Consider the following 21,045-nt stretch of genomic DNA (forward strand, 5'->3'; position numbering starts at 1 on the left):
TGCATTGGGTTTTGTTACATATGGATAGTTGAAGATCAGAACAATAATGGGTTTTGTTATTTATGGGTAATTGAAGTTCGAAACTTTGATGTAGTGTGACCAAGAACACTATGTATTCTTGAAAAACTTGGCATTAATAATAAAGAAAAGGAGAATCGATTAGCTGTGGCTGAAAGAGTTAATTTAATAAACTGAATCACGGGTGTGCCAAGTCGGGACGTTTTGTCTTTTTGTCTTCTTAAAAAATTTAAATAAACAACATTCAGCTCATTTAGCTTTTATCAGTCTGCAAAGACGTTTATTCATATTTTAAAATGAGATTTTCTACTGAAGAGAGATATATATATTAAAAAGTGCTCCAGGATGCCACATGTTTGTGAGACAGTTCAGTGCTTTTGAGTGGAGGAAAACAAGTATCATTTCTTTAACCAGCATAAATGTCTTGGGAGCAATACTTTACCCTCTGTTTTCTGTTGGTTTGTTCTTCGTGTTCATAAATGAAAAAAGGAAGCTTCTAGTGGGTAGGGAGTAATGCTGGTCAGGGAAATGTTGTTGAAAATGACCACTATGTACTGGTTCCCTCTAGTTTTTCCTGGATGTCATCCGAGAAACTGCCTGGATTCTGTCAGTTTTTCTGTCTAAATGTGTGAAAATACAAACCTGGATTTGCTATTCCTACATTACTTGTAATGCCAGTTAACAGCTCTATTCCGTTACGTGTCCTACTGTGCATAACTCTAGACTTGCAACGAAAGCGGAAATGTTTTGCTGAAGAATAAGTCTGGTTTCTGTAGAGCTTATCAGTATTGTACGATATAATGCTTGGAAACCCGATGGTGTGTCTATCCGCTAGATATCTGAGGGAGGCCGTTTAAGGTTTCTATTGGTAGAGAGGATATTCTGTCACGCACAGTTGCATTGCGAGTAGTTTATTAAGAAAAGAGGTTACATATTAAAATTAACCTATATTTTTTCATTTAATTTTGACTCAGTGGGGAATGGATCTGCACTTTCTGTCGAGACCTATCCACGCCGGAGGTTGAATATGATTGTGACGATCCAGCTCAGAATCCTGATAAAAGGAAACCTGCAACAGTTGCAAATCTACCACCGATAGACCAGCGGGTGAGAATATGCTGATTCTGTTGTGTTTTATCATAACAGATATTTTCTGTGCAGTGTCCTGCATTAGAAGTACTATATTTAGGGCAAACAGTTTTTATTGACATTTTTGGTCTTAACATATCACCAAGCACCCTCTGTCGGGCAAGAATATAGATAACTGCTCATGCGCCAACTTCTTCGGAACGCTAGGAGTATTGCACCTGAGTGGCCGTATTTTTAACAGGGAAAACAATTGCATGTGAAAGTTGATCAAAGTCTAAACACTGTACAGGAATAGATCAGGCCATCACACAAGCAAATTAACCAGGCCCCCTCACTAATGTGACATCTCAGTCTGTCAGCTGCCCCGACACTCCTCAACCTTCTTCGACATAGTTTGCATTTGCCATATCCAATCATACTACTGTTCTCAGACACACACTGTTGTATTCCCATTCCTTGCACTGCATTTCTACAAGTCAAAGCCAACCCTAAAAAGCAGAACGAAAGCCAGTATGTGTGTCCTTGTAAACTGCATGCACACATACATAACATATAGAGACCCCCCCCTCTACTGCCCCATATAGGCACACCACTCATACTAGCATATGTCTCACTCTGCTCTTACAGCTACAGCGGTACGATTTTCAACGTAACTCACAAAAAACATTTTTATCCTGCATTCACAAAGCACTCATAAAACATGATTGCTGCCATCTCAGATACACTGCTCACTAGGAAGGAGCAGAGTTGTAACACAGATGGCATAGGAAGCACAGGTTAAAGTACTTGGTGCATAGGTGCAGTTCAAAGCTGTTGAGGTAAGCAATATTGATTCCTACATGGCCACTAAGTTTATCTAGTCATCAACTACACCAGCACTGTAGACTGTGAGTCTGATCTCTGTGGACCTTTGTGGCGGAGGGTATTGGCATCAAAAATAGCCCTTCCTTCCTTCTTTTAAAAAAAAAAAAAAAAAAGAAAAAAGCTGGTAGTTTTCTTTGTAGCATGCGCTAAAAGAAAAAGAGAATTAAAGAAAAACAAAAGGTAAAAATATTCAACTAAATGTAAAGGGCATTTAAATAAATCGCTTGGAGCGTCGCTGAACTTGCCAGGGATGGAGTTCTGCCTGGGTTTAAGGATTGATGTGACTCGAGTGAAGGGCCAACTCATTGTTAATGACTATCCCCGGTCATTTTGACTTTCCCTGTTCATTTCAGACTAGAGGACCTAATTTAAGATGACCGATCTGGCCGTACCCACCTGGAAATTAAACAGAGGACTACTTTTTTTTTCTTTACTCTTTTCCTGCTTCATTTATAAGGTCTACCCATCTGCCCCAGGAAAGAAAAGGTTGAAAGGAAAGATGGGAAAAGGTGGATAAAGCGAGAAGGAAGGCAGTAAGAAGAAGCGGGAAGGAAAAAGGGAAAAACAATGAATAGGAAAAAAAAAGGCAGAGGTTAAGAAAGGAAGGAAAAAAGGAAGGCAAAATATAAGCGGTTAAAAATGGAAAGAAAAGAGGAAAAGAAAAAATAAATAGGGAAGAATACTAACACTGTTCACTTTTCACAGAAAAAAAGCTCTAACCGAAGTACGCCATGGTTCATTTCTGGAACCCTCCTCCCTGGTTAACCTATCTCTTTGCGCAATATGGGCCATAATTCGCCAGGAGTAATAGATATTAAACTAGAACCAACATGATGTAATGCCTACATAATTAAGTACCCTCCTAATCTCACTAAGAATGCCTCTAATAGACTTAAACATAGATTCCTCAAATCTCACCCAGAAACACTTATCTCCTACCCATATTTCAGCTCTAATAAGGGGACTATTACAAGGGATCTCATCTTCGCTAAAAGACTAGCACAATGAAGTATCCTATGTTCCTTGCTTCGGTTCAGTAATAACAGGAAAACAGCCCTTTGGCATCTGAGTCCCCTATCACCACTAACATTGCGTCTCTTATGACGCCCGCTCAGCATTCGAACCACTTCCTTACCCTGCTACCGCCTAAGTCCACACAGACGGATTCTCTGCTGGACCTCCTTGCCCAGCAACATTTCTTAAACACTACTGTTGCCTTCCCATCATCTACCGGCCCATGCCCTTCCACCAAGACCACACCTTTCCATGCCTCTCTGGAATCCAGACTAGATGAGATCTCACTTAACCTTCGTCAACTCAAGGAAGATCTACGGAGCCTCACATCCATCACCGCAGAGCTGGTGGGCATTCAAAGGCCCAACAGGTTCCCATTGATCTCTACGGATACCCATGCACAATCCGCTAACTTCTACTCTAGACCACCCTCCCACCTCCCTCACCATCCTCTTCTAAGTTGGAGAACCATACCCTTCCTGAATGCCCCCTCTCAGCCTTTCAGATTGACTTAGCAACTTACTGACTGACATTCAAGCCGTCCTCATCTCCTATAACCCCTCAAATTCCGAAACTGATATTGGGGCCCAAATCCAAACTATTACTGCTAATCCACATAGAGAACATATGCATTATTCTAGAGCCTTTGACGAAAACAATCTTAAGCACATTAACATCAGTCTCCCTTAGCTAATGCCTTTACTCATCTTAAATGCATGCTCCTAAACTGAAGATCCGCAGCTAGACACGCGCCAAATAATTCTGACCACATTTTCACTCATGAGTTGGACATCCTTATTCTCACAGAAACATGGCTTAATGATGCCTCTGCTTCTATACCAGACCTCCCAGGTCCCCCTAAGTCACGGTAGCATTAGGCTGGAGAGAGCAAACAGACCAGGTGATGGGGTAGCCTGCATCTTCTGTAACACCATTGTCATGAAACAGTCAAAACTGCTACTCTTCCTTCTTGCAAATACCTAGGCATCGATATTGCTAGTAACAACTGACCCTTTGGCAAACTTCATGCAGTCTACCATACCCTGGGAGACAACCACCTTTCATTGAACAAATCATAGAAATAATTTCAACCAACACTGATCAGCAAGCTATCCAGATCTTCCTGGGAGACTACAACCTACACTCAAATGATCTGAATGACCATGCTGTGAACAGCTTCAAACCCTTTGTCATACCTCAAGCTGTTCCAAATCTGTGACACCCATATTCACATCAAGGGTGAAACCTTGTCTTAATCATTGCGAAAAGGAACAACATTCAAACTTGAATCCATTGCCCCTTGGGATCGATCAGGTTACCGCCGTATTTCCTTCCTCAAGTGTGGAACCTAACCCTAATGACCTGACTGCCCTCATGAACAGTTTTCTGACACCCCTGCCCCCTTTGCCCCTCTCCCCGCCGCTCCCCCCTAGTGGACATGGCAGAAGTCAACTTTCTCACTGATAACTACAACACTTCCATCTTGAACATTCTTGACTAAGTTATGCCCCTACAAGTAAAAAGAATATCTAGCAAAGACTCTGAACCTTTGTTCAACGACAGCCTGAATGCGGAAAGACGCAACCTGAGACTAGCAGAAAAAGCTTGGAGATCCTCGCCATCCATTGATCACCTAAAAAACCTACGATCGGTGAGGAACACCTACAATAAACGAGTTAGAAGTTTGAAAGCTAATTTCTACAAAACCCAACTGGAACTAACCAAAATCAGTCTTAAAAAACTTTCTGAACTTGTCAAACAACAATTGATCAATCATCCCAATCCTTCTTGCAATGGGTCAAAAATTCTTCCAAAATGCTATGATTTTGCTTCCTTCTTCCAGAGCAAAACAAAAAAAATTGAGGATGATCTGCAGACAGCAAGATTGCTCCTTCCGATCATTCCTCAAACCAGTCCGCCCCCTTAATCGATAATTGAGTCTGGGGTTCGCACAGGGCATTCCCTCAAAAACATTGCTTTTTGGCATTCATTCACATCCCTCATTGAAGCGACATCCACAACTTTCGTACAGCATTGAAACCCTTGAATCACTTCATAGATGTGTTACCTCTTAACATTGTCAGGAAGATCAAATCTTCTCTACTCCCACTCTGCAAAAAAGATAGTTAATGCCTCTCTTCACCAAGTCACTATCCCAGATTGTCTAAAAGTAGGGCAGGTAACCCCCATACTAAAAAAAACCTGATGCAGAAGGCTTGGACCTTAACAAAATCAGGCCCATCTCCAACATTACCACCCTGGGGAAGCTCCAGAGAACTGTGTGCAGGTCCAACTTTGCAACAAAATAGGTCAATTCCAACTTCTAGACCAATTCCAGTCTAGCTTCTGTCATGGCCACAGCACTGAGTCAGCGCTCACACGCATAGTTAAAGACGTTCTGAAAATGCTGCATAAAAATGAAGCGTGCCTTCTCATCTTCCTTGACCTTTCTTCAGCGTTTGATACTGTTCAACACAACAGTTTACTAGATTTACTGAAAGATAGGATGGGGCTGTCAGTAACCGTACTAGACTGGCGCACTTCATTCCTCCACAACAGATTCCAAAGAGTTAAGGCGAATCAATCAGTCATTTGCTACATCGGTCACCCTACGGGTTCCACAAGGGTCCTCTTTCACCTACTCTCTTCAGCCTCGTCATGGAGCCTCTAGCAGATTCCTTGAAAGCTTCAAACATTCAATATCACATGTACACAGACACCCAACTGTATTTGAAAATCTCCTCCCCCCTCAGATAACATCAGGTCCCTCAGTACAGCTCTACAAAATAGGTATAACTGGCTAACACATAACCATCTAAAACTAAACGCTATCAAAACATAATCCCTCTTCATCGCCCCACCCAATCACAAATCCAAGATTGATTTATGAATGAAGCATATAATGGCCCTCAACTGCTATCCTCACATTGATTCCGCAAAATCTCTGGGAATTCGCATTAGACAAGTACTCATGCAGGAGCACATCCGTTCTGCCACCAAAGGAGCAAACTACCAAATGAACATTCTAAGGAAATTAAAACCTTTCCTCTATCATGACGATTTCAAATCAGCGGTCCAACCCTGAGGCATTCCAAGATTGGAATATGGAAGTGCAACTCTTTGTAAACTCCCTAGAACCACGCTGGTGCCTCTAAGACCTCGCTTAATGCTGTTGCCAGAATCGTCACTGGAACTAAAAGAAACAAACCCATCTCTCCGGATCTAAAATCCCAAAACGGGCTACCTTTTTAAGGCAAGAATACAACTAAAGTTCGCTTGAATGACTCTTAAAGCCACACACCAAAATACTTGGCACAAAAATTAGAACTATCTGGCGGAGACAGATGCTCTAGAAGTAACAGCTCCTTTCTGCTAAAACCACAGATATTCCATAAAAAGAAAACTTGCAACAGAGCCTTCTCCGGTATTGCCCCCAAAACATTTGGAATTCTTACCCCGTGAAATCAGACTGATCCCTTGTACTGCTTCATAAAAAAAAGGGAATTCACATATTATGATCAAATGGCTACCCTAATTGCATTATGGACTCTTGTTCCTTCCATTTGTATATTATTTTGCCATGTCGAATTTATGTGTCTGAAAGAAACAGTTAGTTATAGATTCCTTAGCTTAGAATTACCCCCAGGCATCAGACTGGCTCCGGAAAGTTTTTCATCAGCAGTACCCCTGCGCGTCTGGCGTTGATCAACTCCGCGTTCGTCGTTGGTGTCGTGGTTGCCGGGATGACGTCCTAGTAGCTACATAGACGCCGCCCTCGAGCGCTGACGTCAGTTCTTTCTTTTTCCGCACCAGCAAGCGCAGACACGGAGAGAGTGGTATCCCCAGTCACTTTTTGACTGACTTTTTCTCGACGTTTGTCAACATCATTTTTTGAGTCCATAGACTCCTGGTGCACGAGGGAAGCGCTGTTTCAAGGCTTGCGGTTCCTGCAGCCGACTGATGTTGGTGACGGATCCGCACGGCATGTGCCTATTCTGCCTGGAGCGCGACCACGACCTCAAGTTGTGCTCCGACTGCCGTACCATGAATCCCAAGTCTTTGCTGGAGCGGTCCCGAAAGCTTCTCGAGGCCCGGCAGTCTGTTCAGCGTCGTTCGAGGTCCCGGTCGCGTAGGAGGTCGAGGGACTGGTCGCGGAGCCACCACCATTCTTCGTCCAAATCTTCGCACTCTGGGTCAGGTAAGTCAAAGCACAAGAAGTCGGAGAAGCATAGTCGCTCTTCGACTTCTCCCCGTCCCTCGGCCAATACGAAGAGGGATGCGGGTGATGCCCCTCCCGCGGCTCCACATGCGGAGCCAGAAGGGTTGGCTCTGGGTTTTCCGCCCCTGACCTGGAGCGACCCCCTGCCCAGCTTCGTCAGGTTTAAGAAGCGATGTGCGCCATCTTTGGGCAGCCCGACTCTGCCGGCGCGCCTCCGGGCCCTGCGGACTCGGCTGGTGACACTCGGCCTTCGACACGGGCAGCCTCGTCCTCTGCACCGCAGGGTCCCCTTGGATCCAGGCCTGGATCGGTGACGGTCGACCTTGTTATGCCTCCCCGGCGCCGATTCCACCAGCACCACGTCCGCAGCCGGCATCGGCTGTGTCACCAGCCGACGTCGACCCTGGCCACCACCTTGGGATAGACACGAAGCCGGACCCAGCGCCGACAGGTACTTTTGTGCCCCTGTTCTACCCTGGCTCTTTGAAACCAGATTGGCAGCCAGAGGAGGGTGAGGAGGACTGGAAGAGGGGGTCTGGGGACCCTTAAACCGACCAGTTAGGGTATGAACCCCTACTGGAGAGAGGAACTGGGGGAAGCCAGTGGTCTGGATACCCCACCAGACCTTGGCATGTTGTCTCTGTAGGAAGGGAGGACCCGACTGCATGGTTACCCCACTTTTTTGCCTGGTGTTTTGCTGGTAAGTCACCCCTATAGCAGGCCTTAACAATCCTGAAGGCAGGGTGCTGGGTTTTATGAGAGGGTGCCCCTGCATGAGCAGAGCCTCTCTGCAGCCTTCGGAGACCTTTCTCCCGGGTTGTCTGTGACTCAGATGGACATATAGGTAGAGGTGCATTATAACCTCACAGTAAGTGCTATCTTGAAAACGCTGCGTAGAAACAGATCTTGTTTGGTATCAAACACCTTGGAATCGTACCTCCACACTAGTAACTGGTGTGGGAGGTATGATTCCACCCTTCTGAAGCAAGCTTCGTGGGTTCACTGATCTAACCGGTGCCAGTCTTCTTGACACGGACAGCACAAAATGGATGCTGCCGACCAGAGACACATTTCTGCCCTCCTGCTGCTGAGCACAGCTCGAGCAGAGGAAGGCAGCACAATAGGCATCCTGTCACAGGGAGGTGTGATCACCTCCCAGACAGGATTTAGTGTATTGGGCTGGTGGGTGCACTCTGAGACTGCCTGAAAGTCTGCACTTGGGCCACACTTGCTGTCCCTGTGCATAGTCCAGCTCAAACCAGTTCTGGGAGCCATTGGCTCCTGCTCTGGCGCGAAACTGGACTAAGGACATGGATGTAGCCACCCCTCTGTCCTGCCCCTCTCCTAGGAGGATCCCCTGAATCTGTCCAACCCTCTCCCGTGGGTACAAAAGGGCTATACCTGGCTGTAAGACTTTAGATTTTACGTGGACAAGATTCTACAAGAAGAAACCACTGACCTTCGACCGTCTGGACACGTTGGACTTCGCTGGACCTCGACTGGGCTCGACTTAGTCCCCCTTTCCGTCCAAAGTGTGTGCCTTTGCTCCATACAGGCTCCGTGCAGGACCTGTGGTGCACTTAAGACAACTGAAGAAACTCCCTTGGAGTGAAGGAGTCACTCCCTTGCATTCGCAGGCACCGAACTTCAACTGACCGGTCTGCTGCTCCTGAGCTCCTGTGGACTCTGAAGATTTCAGCAACACGGGAGGTGGGTTTCCGAAGATCCTTGAGGTCGATCTGCCTCTCACCAAGTTTGAGACAAGTATCCCATGTGGGGACTGCATATCCCAAACCCCTGTGCACCACGTCCATTTGCAGTTGCATATGCTTGTTGGTGATTCCCGAGCTTGTGCATTGGACTCCGTGTAGTCCTGACCCTGAGTTTGCACCAAAGAACTTCGGCCTGACCGCACCGAGTGCTCCGTGGGCTGGTGCTTTGCAGTCTTGCTCGAGGTTCCCTTGCGACTCCTGGTAATTCGGCCTGTGGGTCCTCCTGAGGGTCATCTTGATTTCTCGTGGGCTTTCCTGGTTGCTCCAGACGTGCCCTGACTCCCCATTGCTTGGAGAGTCCCCTGGACCTTGCTGGTCCACACTGTAACCTGCTTGACCTTCCTGCGTGGGTTGCTTTTGCTAAGGCTTGTTTGTGCTCCTGCCGGACACAGACCCCTCAGCACTCGACATCCTTCGTGGGACAGCTCACCTCCGGCTCCTGGTCGTCCTCGATTTCTCCGGGTCCTCGTGGCTGCAGAGTAAGGCATCCCTTCTTTGCACCTGAAGCACCCGACATTGGTGGCATTTGTCTCCTGATCCCCTGGTCACTCTGAAGTGACCCAGACTCTGTCCCATCTGCTTTCAGGTTCCTTCCTTCTAGAATCCAGGCTTGGATTCCACCGGACCCTTTTCACCTTCACGGTAGCAGTACTTCTTCACAGCGTTCCATTGAGAACGACAAGAGTTTTCGAGGCCACTTCAGACCTATGCACCCGGCTCCTCTGGGATAGGTAACTCTGGTACTACGGTATCCAAAGGGTTCTCTCGAAGTCCTCCTAGAAGGGTCCTTAAACTTAAACTTTCCAACCACAACTTTCCCATAGAGTTGTATGGAGCACGTGGTCTTGTTTTTTCACTGCACCCGTCCTCCGTGGGCTCCCTGTGTCATCACCTTGGGTAGTTCCTTGAGGTCCCAGCGATTCTACGTGCACTAGGCACTGTGTCAAGTTAAGTCGTGATTGTTTTACCACTATTTTAGTATATGGTTTGGTCTCCCCCCTGAAGCCCACTGTGTATTGTGCTACTTACAACTGTTCTATTGATCTCGTATTGTGTGCTTTGTGTTCTATCCTCGTGTAGAGGATAGTAGAGTGTTATATTAATAAATACATATTTTTATATAACTACTGTGTGGTTCTCCTTCATTTAGTCATTCAGGAGGTGATATTCTGGTAAAACAAGCTGATTTACATTCCTTAAAGATTAAGCCTGAAGGCTGCTCTCCACAGTTACCACTAGGATAGCTTTCTAGAGGTTATCTTTCACCTCGTACATCATAAGGGTCATTTGGACTGGTACAAGGTGCCCACTTTCATTAGTGGGCAGCATATACCAGGCCAACTTCTCACAGTTTCCTCCTACCGTGGCTACGGAGGAGGGAGCGTTGTACGCAGCGTTGTTGCATAGGGCTGCCGAGGCTCTCCACCTCGAGCTACCTACGGTGGCAGTCAGGATTAACCTCCTGACAGAGGTGCTTCAACCGGCAGCGAGCTCTTCAAAGCCCCTGCTGCCGTTTAATGAAGCCCTGACGGACTTCCTTTTGGGCACCTGGTCCAACACAGGGGCTCCGGGCGAACCCACTTTCCTCTCCCAACACCCCAGCCCTGAAAGCTTGGTGGTCCAAGCCTCCACCTCCAAGGGTGCATTCCCTACTGCTCCACCTGATGGGGAATCCAAAAAGGTGGACCATCTTCGGGAAGATGTTTTCTTCCTCCAGCTTGGGACTGCAGGCGGTAAACACCGCAAACTGTTGGGCCATTCTCCAGTATTGAATCTTTCACAGATTCACATGCTTGTATAATTCCCGTCGTCATGGTGGGAGTCTCACGGTAATGGAAACAAATAGCATTAAACAGACCCCCCAGGATATAGCGGCATGGATTCGCAAATTTAGCGGCACAAATATGGAAATTTAGCGGCACAAATATGGAAATTTAGCGGCATTTTTGCGGCACTTTATTTTACTCATAATCATTCATTTTCAGCCTTAAATCAATGGAAACTTTTAGCAGAGTATTCCACTTTGTATAGGCAACCTGGAATATGGAACAGAGGAAGCAGCTCACAGGTGAAGGCTGTTATCCTTTGGAAATGCAATTCTCCATTTGCTTTAGTATAGGTTGGTAGCTGTTATCACACCTTTTGACTCATTGCGGGACCGGTGTTTGGCACATCCTTAACCCTTTTCTCGCCTGAAAGTCTGAGGGTGGCTGGACACCGCTTTCGTGGACAGGCCATGGCCCGTTGAGCAGGTCCGAGAAGGTCCACTGTGAGAAAAATAACTGACTTTATTAGTATGCAAACCTTTTGAAATCCTACCACTGCCCATTTATTTTAAAGCCCAAAATGATTCTGGTTTCTTCTTCCCACATCCTAAAGCTAATTTCCTGATTTGCAGAAGGGAAGAATATTTGTAAAAAATCCTGGCAGCCTGCGTGTACATTTCGCGGCCGCTTTGATGTTCTCAGTGAGCCGCGCGGCCACTGAGAACATCAAAGCGGCCGCGAAAGTGCTTACCATTTACAGCCTGCGTGCCTCTCTCCCCTACCCCCTCCCTTATCCCACTTCCTGCTTCTTGTTGTTGTTGTCCAACAGGCATGTCCGGAAAAGCGAGTTAGTGGAGGCAGTGATATTCCCCCTGAAACCTAACGTGCTTACATCCTTTCTACAGACTACATGGAGCAGAGATTTCCTGCAACGACCAATGCATCAGAAATCCATTTGTAGGATTTATGTCACCTTTTGTACAGGGGTTCAAACAACCTCGCGATCTGTGAAGGACACTTTAAATTTAGGCTGTTTGAGATGCAATAATGAAGGGAGTTCCCTGGTCTGAGTTGCTTATTGCTCTAACACAATGCGCCTTTGTTCGCAAAATAGAGCCTCTCTTTGGAGGGAACCGACACTGCCCTTTCCAGCCAATGAGATGCCTTGAATTGTTTCAGGAGTTACGTTTAAAACCTTTTCTATTATAGTGAAGTTTCACAGAAATCCGATGCATGCAATTTTCGAGTGCAGACATGCCTCGTTTTCTCTAATTTACTATTAAAGTAGGCTAGCTAAAGGGTCCTGACAGAATTTTGCAATTTGAGTACTTGTGTTTTAAACAGGACTGAAAGCATACTTTGTACGAGTTCAATTAAAGAAGTCTCAGAGAACAGAGGCAGTTTTATGGCCAGCTCATGTGCGGTGGTGGCACGAGATGGTTTCTGAGATACTAAATGAGAAATAAATTAATGTGTATTTTTGTCTAGCTCACTATTACGATACAGTTGCCCTCTCTACCCCAATAAACATCGAGGTGAACGGCGGAGTCCGGGTAGGGTCAATGCAGAAAGGAAACCCTGAGTAATGTAAGTGATTACAGACATTTCAGAAGTGAGAAACAGAATTGAAGAACTGAACACATTTTTTGGGATCGAACTTCTGAGAGAAGTGTAAAGAAATTTGGCTCTAGTTGCGCCTCTGCCTGTGGGGGCAGAACATCATCCCGATTTCGCAGGTACTTTTGTAAAAATTGCGGCATTTTTACAAAAGTGCCGATTTCGCGGGCACTTTTGTAAAAATCGCGGCATTTTTACAAAAGTGCCGATTTCGCGGCAAACCGCGAAATCGCGAAATCCTGGAGGGTCTGATTAAAAGAAAAAACTGCATAGATACCATAGATAACCATAGACTTTGGTATCCCAGTACCATCATCATGTGGACCCAATGCCAGCCAATGAGACGCCAGCCCTGAGATCACAATTCTTAGCAGAGCCATCATACCTCAGAATTCCAACCGCCGTCGTGTGAGAAAAAGTCTCCCTGAGCTTTGCTCAGTTTGTTCCCTTGGATGAACTTTTGACCTGTATTTTACAGCATTTCCTTCTGGAACTGAGGTATTGTTTTTCTTCAGTGTACTTCAATATGTCTGAAAGCTCTAAGAGGCTGTTCAGATCCTGTAGATCTTGTGGGAAGGCCAGACTCTTCTCTGATGACCCCCACAAAGATTGTTTATACTGCCTTCATCCAAAGCATGTCCCTAAGGAGTGCAAATATTATAGAACATTTTCGGCAAAGACACCTGAAGATAGAGAGGCACGTTTGTTGTTTTGGCTCCAAAAGAAAAAGGCCACTTCAGAATCTGACTCAGAGGATGATTCTAAGGCTCACTCCTCTTCAAAATGCAAAGGAGTGCCTTCTGAGGCAAAATCTGATTTGAAGAAACAAAAAATCTGTAAATCTAAGGACAATAAGTAATCTTCCTCACTGCCTCATACTCCTCTCAAAAAGTCCTCAGATATGAGGGCTCCGTCGTCGGATCCGTCGACGAAGATAAGAGTATCTACGACCATTTCGTCTATGAAGGCGTTGACGACTGTAGCGTCGACGACGACAGCCTCGTCGACGGCGATTGCGAAGTCAACTATTTATTTGATACCGTCGTTGGTTTTGTCGACGGTCGCTCTGTCGACGACAACTTTTAAATCTCCAATTTCAAGATCGCTGACGACTATCTCTATTAAGAGGTTTCCAGCCCGTCGACGGAGAGATCAGGTAATTCAGAATTTGTTTCCTGGACAAAAAGTTCTCCACTTCCTCAGTCAAATCTTCTTGAGATGGAGTCTGAAGAGGAAAGTCCATATGGGGTTGCATACAGTCCCTCCCAACTGAAAATTAAGAGTCAGGACACAGATGAGGAGGAATATCAAGAAGTGCAGGAGGATTTCCCTTTTAAAGATCGACCTCTATCAGTTTAAAAAAACATGTGAGTCTTTTCAACAATCCTACGACTATGAGGAGGAGGGGGATAACGCCCCTAGTGTTGGAGAAGAGTCTGTGTAGATGCCATTATCACTAGTATCGGATCTCAGGAGCATGATCAACGATTACTATCGTCGCTTCCCTGAAGCTAATGCCTCTTCCTTGGACACACAAGTAAGCCGCAACCTGTCACGAAGGCTCAGAGTGTGCAACCTCTGCCCCCAGTGCAAAAGGTGCGCACTCCAAAGGTTATTACAATCAGGGATGACTTAATTGACAGCGAGGTTGATAACCAACCTGAGGAAGGAGAACTGATTCAAGACGATCCAGTGGGCAACAAATAGGACCAATACATTATCCCATCTTCTCCATCGCTGTCACCCTCTCCGGCGACATCTCCACCAGAGGATATCCTGGGATTCCACTAACTCATGCAAAAAGCTTCTAAGAGGTTCGATCTTCCTCTTCTGGTTAAGGAAACAGTGTGTTTCCTATATGATTTCAAAGAATCCTCTAGAAAACCAATAAGGACAATCCCCATGGTAAATTATATATGGGAGGAGGGATTGAAAATTATGAGGAATCCAGCCTCCGTTGCAGCCTCGGTTCCCAGAATAGAAAAGAAGTATCGGGCTCCTGAATCTTCTCCGGCATGCCTTATTGGTCATTCCGACCAGAATCTGTGGTGATGCAAGCAGCACAAAGACCATCAAAAAATCCATTGACTACATGTTCAGCTCCTCCCGACGAAGAAGGGAGAAAACTCGATGGAGCAGGCAAACACTTTTCAGTCATGGCAGCAGCGTCTATCAAAGCATCAAATGCGCTCACCATAATTCGCCGCTTCAACAGGCAAATGTGGTCGGATATAGCTTCTCTATTATCACATCTGCCGGAGGACAAGAAGAAAGAAGCTACACTAATTCTACAGGACGGGGCTAGAGCAGCCTCAGAATCCATAGACAAAGCCATGGATATATCAGCAGTGGCTTTCAGATAAATGGCAGGAGCCGTTGCGCTTCGCAGGCACTGATAGCTGAAAGCTACCCCGTTCAAGCCGGAAGTGCAGGCCAAGATAGTCAACATGCCCTTCGACTGTCTATAACATCAGACAGATGGGTGCTAGATATAATTCGTCAGGGTCACACCCTAGAGTTCCTCTACAAACCACCAGACCGTCCTTCCATTCACAGAAAACAGCAACATCTCTCGGCCCTTAAGGTGGAAATTCTGTCTCTTCTTGTAAAAGGAGCAATAGAGGAGGTCCCTCTTCAACAGCGAGGGAAAGGATTCTACTCACATTTTTTCTTCATACCGAAATAGCAATCAAACAAATGGAGGCTGGTAATGGATATCAGAGGCTTAAACAAGTTCATCAGGAAACAATCTTTTTGTATGCTATCTCTTCAAGAAATGCTGATGATGCAGAGAAGAGGGGAATATGACATCTTTAGATCTATTAGATGCATACTTCCATATTCCAATCCACGTCAAACACAGACTGTATCTCAGATTCGCGGTGGCAGGGCGCCACTACCAATTCAGAGTGTTACCCTTCGGTCTCCGATCCGCGCCAAGAGTGCTCATGAAATGCATGGCGCCGGTTGCAGTGTATCTGAGGCAGCAAGGTCATCAGATATGTCCATATCTGGACGATTGGTTGATAAAGGGTGCATCGTACCAAGACACTTGAGAATCCTTGGAATGTTGCATGAATCTCCCACTTTCTGGGGTTACGAATAAACATGGAAAAATCTGCTCTAATTCCGTCCCAGTCTCTTCAGTTTCTAGGAGCCTTATTGCTAACAAGCGAAGCAAAAGCGTATCCTTCAGAGGAACGCATCTGGAAGATTTTGAAGCTGACTTCACAACTGAAGAAAAGAAAGTCCACTTCAGTAAGGATATTCAAATCCTTGTTGGGGTTGATGTCATCCTGCATCCCCTTAGTTCCGAATTGTCGGCTTCACATGCGTCCTCTACAAGAACTTCTCGACCTTTAATGGGTGCAACATCAAGGCTTCTACGAGGATCGGATCTTCTTAAATCCTCAAAGCACTGTCATGGTGGGGAATAAGACAGAACTTATCGGAAGGTCTAATCTTCGAGCCTCAATCTCCCAGTTATATAATGGCAACAAACGCCTCCTTACAATGATGGGGAGCGCACCTCCAAGACCTGGAAATCCAAGGACATTGGAGCAAACAAGAGGCTCAATTGCACATCAACTTATCCGAGCTAAAATCGGTGTTCTTGGGCCTCCAAGCCTTTCTCCCCAGGATTCACGATTTACCAGTCCTAGTCAGAACAGACAGCACAACAACGATGTTTTATCTAATAAAACAAGGGGGAACAAGATCAAAGCCCCTATCAGCGCAAGCTCAAGAAATGTGGAAATGGCTTCTAGTACACAATATCTCTCTGCAAGTTCAACATGTTCCCGGAATTCACAACATAAGAGCAGATTCGCTTAGCAGATCAGCAAATGTTTGTCACGAATGGGAAGTGAATCAGGATCAACTCATTCGAGTATTTTGCTTATGGGACCGTACGGTAATAACGCGCCTTACAAATAACAATAACAATGGGGCACTCCAGCTCTGGACCTGTTTGCCAATCAAAACAACAAAACATGCAAACCGTTTACAAGCAGATTCCCTCAGCCAGGATCTTGGGGGAATGCTCTTCAGATTTGTTGGACAGGGATGTTCACATATGCATTTCCCCCGTTTCCACTGATCTTAAAGGTGCTCAGAATGACATCGGAACCGTGTCACTTAATTCTGATAGCCCCGGCATGGCCAAGACAATTCTGGTTCTCGGAGCTCCTTCACCTATCAGTGACTCCCAGAGTGCAGTTTCCTCTAATTCAAGATTTGATTTCTATGAACAGGGGACAAGTTCTTCATCCCCAGTTGGCCTCGATGAACTTGTCGGCATGGAACCTTATGAGCACAAATTTCAGTCCTTAAACATTACTCAAGAATGCCGAGATATCCTCTCCCACTCTCGTGCAATTTTCATTAATAAAACCTATGTGGCGAAGTGGAAAAGGTTTTGCCAATGGTGTTTGACACAATCTCTTCACCCCTTGCACTCTTCTCGGGAGCGAGTTCTTCCTTATCTATTACATTTAGCCAAGGCAGGCCTTTCTCACGCATCTGTCAAAGTGCATCTTGCTGCCATTTCAAGATATCGCAGAAGACCAAATCATCGATCTCTGTTGTCTCAGAGAGTGATAAAGGAATTCTTGAAAGGATTGTTCAGAGTTTTCCGTTCAATTAAACATCCATCAGTACCGTGGCAGCTTAACACAGTCCTGGCACAACTCATGAAACCACCTTTCGAACCAATTCACAAAGCTGAGCTGCAGTTTGTATCTTGGAAGGTAGCTTTACTCCTGGCTCTGATGTCAGCCAGAAGGGTCAGTGAGATTCAGGCTTTTTTCATCACAGAGCCTTTTCTTCAGTTCAAAACAGACAAGGTGATCTTACGAACGAACCCTAAATTCATTCCGAAAGTCCCTTTGGATTTTCACCTCATTGGGCCTATTGTTCTGCCCACATATTTTAAAGACCCAGCTTCTGGAGCGGAATAATCTTTGCAAACATTGGATGTCAAGAGGTGTTTAAAATTTTATATTGACAAAACAAAGTCCTTTAGAAAGATAAGTCTGTTGTTAATAGCTTTTGCTGGCCCCAGGAAAGGTTTGGATTTGTCAAGGACTAGCATATCCAGATGGATAACCTCCGCCATTACTTTGTGCCACAAGAAAGCCGGAAGTCCTTTACACTCGACTGTTCGAGCTCACTCAACCAGAAAAATGGCGACTTCAGCCGCATTGTTTGCGGGAGTATCGCTTCCGGATATTTGCAGAGCGGCAACATGGAAGAATGTCCACACGTTTACCAGGCACTGCTGTCTGGACAAAGCTTGGAAAGCAGATTCAGCGGTGGGGCAAGCCGTGCTACGTCACCTATTTCATTAAGGTATTTACCTTACAATTTGTAAAAATTGCTGCTTTTTCTTAAAATGTTACATTGGATAGTTCTCACTATGTCTTTGATTTTTATATAATATGTTACATTATGGTACATGCTGAGACATAGTCTGTTCTGTCTTCTAGAGGATATATTCGCCTCACAATAAGGAAGCGGAGCCTGAGGAAAAAAATGGTGCTATCCTGGAAACGCTTCCTTGTAAGAGTACTGCTCTCTATTCTGATAGATACAAGCATGTGAATCTATGAAAGATTCAATACTGGAGAAAAAACAAGTTACTTACCTGTACACTGTGGGTCTCCAGTATTGATATCTTTCATAGATTCGCATGCGACCCGCCCGCCTCCCCGTTTCTCAGGAAGACAATTTTTTATCTCTGATTACTTCCTTGGCTCACACTATGGGCTGGAAATCTGAGGTATGATAGATCTGCTGGGGATTTTGATCTCGGGGCCGGCGTCTCATTGGCTGGCATTTGGTCCACATAATGATGGTACTGGGATACCACAGTCTATGGTTATCTATGCAGTTTTTTCTTTTACTGCTCTTTATTTCCTTTACTGTGAGACTCCCACCATGACGACTGGTAAGATACAAGCATGTGAATCTATGAAAGATATCAATACTGGAGAACCACAGTGTACAGGTAAGTAACTTGTTTTTTATACCCACTCCATGTGTGATATGGATGCGCAAGTGCTGCCTCAGTCCCCGGAGGAGGCCCGGGCCGTGCTCTCTTAAGCAGTTGCCGAAGGGAGAGACGCAGCAAAGTTTACCATCCGCTGTGGGCTGGATACCGCTGACTCACTAGGCAGGACAATTTCCACATCGGAGCCCTTAAACGCTACGCCTGGTTGAGGTCGACTGGTTTTTCAGGGGATATCCAATTCACTCTTATGGACATGCCCTTTGATGGCCGTCGCCTTTTCGGCGACAAGGTAGACAACGCGCTGGAGCGCTTTAAGAACTCTCGGGCTATGACCAGGTCCTTGGGCCTCTCCACCACCCGCCCTGCGCAGTCTGCCTTTCGCCCCTTTCGTGGCTACGGAAGGGGTGCCTCGCCACGTCCCGCCCAGAGCCACAGGCCGGCGCAAACTGTTAAGCATCTGCACGGTTGGGGACGTGGGAACCAGCACTGTGGCTCTGGGGGCCAACGTAGGGGCCAGTCCACCACAGCCCCCTCTGCAGCAGCCTCCAAACCCTCCCTGTCCGACCTTTCAGGACCACCAAATGCCAGTGGGCAGCAGGATTCGCAATCATCTCCCCCACTCACGCACCATCACGTCGGACAGGTGGGTTTTGCAAATAGTCCGAAGGAGCTACTCCCTCCCCTTCGAGACAACCTCCCCAGCCATGCCACCTCAGTGCCATCGAATGTTGGAGGATCATCTGGCCCTTCTCCAACAGGACGTTACGGCTCTCTTGCCCAAGGGAGCCGTCGAGCGAGTTCCTGCTCCAGAAGTAGGTTGTGGTTGCTATTCACAATACTTTCTGGTGCCCAAGAAGGACAAGGACCTGCATCCTATCTTGGATCTCAGGAACGTCAACCACTTCCTCCGGAAGGAGAAGTTCAAAATGTTGATGCTCACTCAGGTCCTGTCTGCCCTTGACCCTGGAGACTGGAAGGTAGCGTTGGATTTGTAGGACGCTTACTTTCACATCTTGCCGGCCCACCGGCGTTACCTGCAGTTCACAGTAGGCCATGAGCATTTTCAGTTTACCGTGCTCCCCTTTGGCCTTACCAGCGCCCCTCGTGTGTTCTCGAAAGTGATGGCTGTGGTTCCAGCTCATCCGTCGCAGATCCGGGGTTCCAGTCTTCCCCTACCTCGACGACTGGCTGTTTGAAGGCGGGCTCACCCCAGGCTGTCGTATCCCACTTCCAGGATACAGCCTACCTTCTGCTTATGCTGGGATCCTCCATCAACATGCTGAAGTCACACCTGACTCCCTCTCAGAAGCTCCTTTTCATCGGAGCGGTTCTGGACACGACTCAGTTTCGGGTCTATCCTCCTGAACAGCGAGTCCGGGATATTCGGGCTATGATTCCAATCTTCCAGCCTCTATCCCACATTTCGGTCAGGCTGCTGGGCGTGATGGCTTCCCGCATCTTGTTGGTGGACCATGCCAGATGGCATATGCGGGCTCTGCAGTGGGACCTGAAGTTCAAGTGGGCACAACATTAGGGGAACCTCTCCGATTGCATCCAGATCTCGGAGGGGACTGCACACTTATTACAGTGGTGGCTAACGAACCAGGATTGGGTCGACTGCAGATCCCTCTCCCTTCCCCAACCAGAGTTCACTGTGGTGACCGATGCATCAATTCTGGGATGGGGCTGCCACATGGGGGAGGCGGAGATCAGAGGCCTCTGGTCTCAAGCGGAGTCCGGGCTCCACATCAACCTTCTGGAGCTTCGGTTGATTCGTCTTGCACTCAAAGCATTCCTTCCCTCTGTCCGGGGAAGAGTAGTGCAGGTGTTCACGGACAACACCACCGCCCATGTGGTACTGCAACTAACAAGGCGGTGTGGGGTCGTGGACCCTATGTCAGGAGACCCTCTGCCTCTAGACTTGGCTGGAACATCAGGGCATATCCCTGGTGGTTCAACACCTGGCAGGTTCACTGAATGCCAGGGCGGACAAACTCAGCTGCAGGTGCATGATGGATCACAAATGGCATCTTCACTAGTAGGTGGTGCAACGTCTCTTTCAGCAGTGGGGAGAGCCTTGGTTAGATCTATACGCCACCAAAGAGAACGCGCAATGTAGCAATTCAGCGCATTGGAATTTCCAAGGCGGCACTCACTAACAACGCTTTTTGTCATGAGTGGAGTTGCGGTCTTCTATACGCCTTTCTGCCTATACCACTTCTGCCCAGAGTGCTGAAGAAGATCAAGCGCGACCGGGCCCAAGTCATTCTTGTGGCTCCGGATTGGGCGCAGATTGAGTCTGGTTTCCCGAGCTGCTACACATGGCCATCGATCCTCTGATCAGACTGCCTCTTCGAATCTTCTGTCGCAGCAGCATGGGGCGGTCCTCCACCCGAACCTGTCCAGCCTCCACCTCCTTGCCTGAGATTGAGCGGCGGAAGTTGACTTAGTTTGACCTGCCTCCCAACGTCTGTGACCTTATTTTGGCAGCCAGGCGTCCCTCCACTAAGACGGTGTACGCTTGGAGATGTAACAAATTTGTGGCACGGTGCACAGCAAAGGCTGTGGATCCTCTTTCCACCCCTCTTTCTGAGGTTCTTTTGTTCCTCCTTTCTTTGGCCCGGAAGGGCTCTGATCAGCCTTCTCTCTTTCAAGTCCCCTGATGTAAATCATTTC

The 21,045-nt window shown here is 46.8% G+C and overlaps 1 protein-coding gene across 1 annotated transcript in view; it reads left to right on the top strand.

The window, feature by feature from the left end:
* Positions 1–21,045, top strand: part of TRIM24 (tripartite motif containing 24) — an 868,915-nt gene that overhangs the window by 534,044 nt on the left and 313,826 nt on the right. Inside the window, exon 15 of the mRNA XM_085652031.1 lies at positions 993–1,125. Coding sequence (XP_085508157.1) covers positions 993–1,125 — 133 coding nt within the window. The remainder of the gene's footprint in view (positions 1–992; positions 1,126–21,045) is intronic.

Source organism: Triturus cristatus, chromosome 4_1 (assembly GCF_964204655.1).
Source record: "Triturus cristatus chromosome 4_1, aTriCri1.1, whole genome shotgun sequence".
Lineage (NCBI taxonomy): Eukaryota > Metazoa > Chordata > Amphibia > Caudata > Salamandridae > Triturus > Triturus cristatus.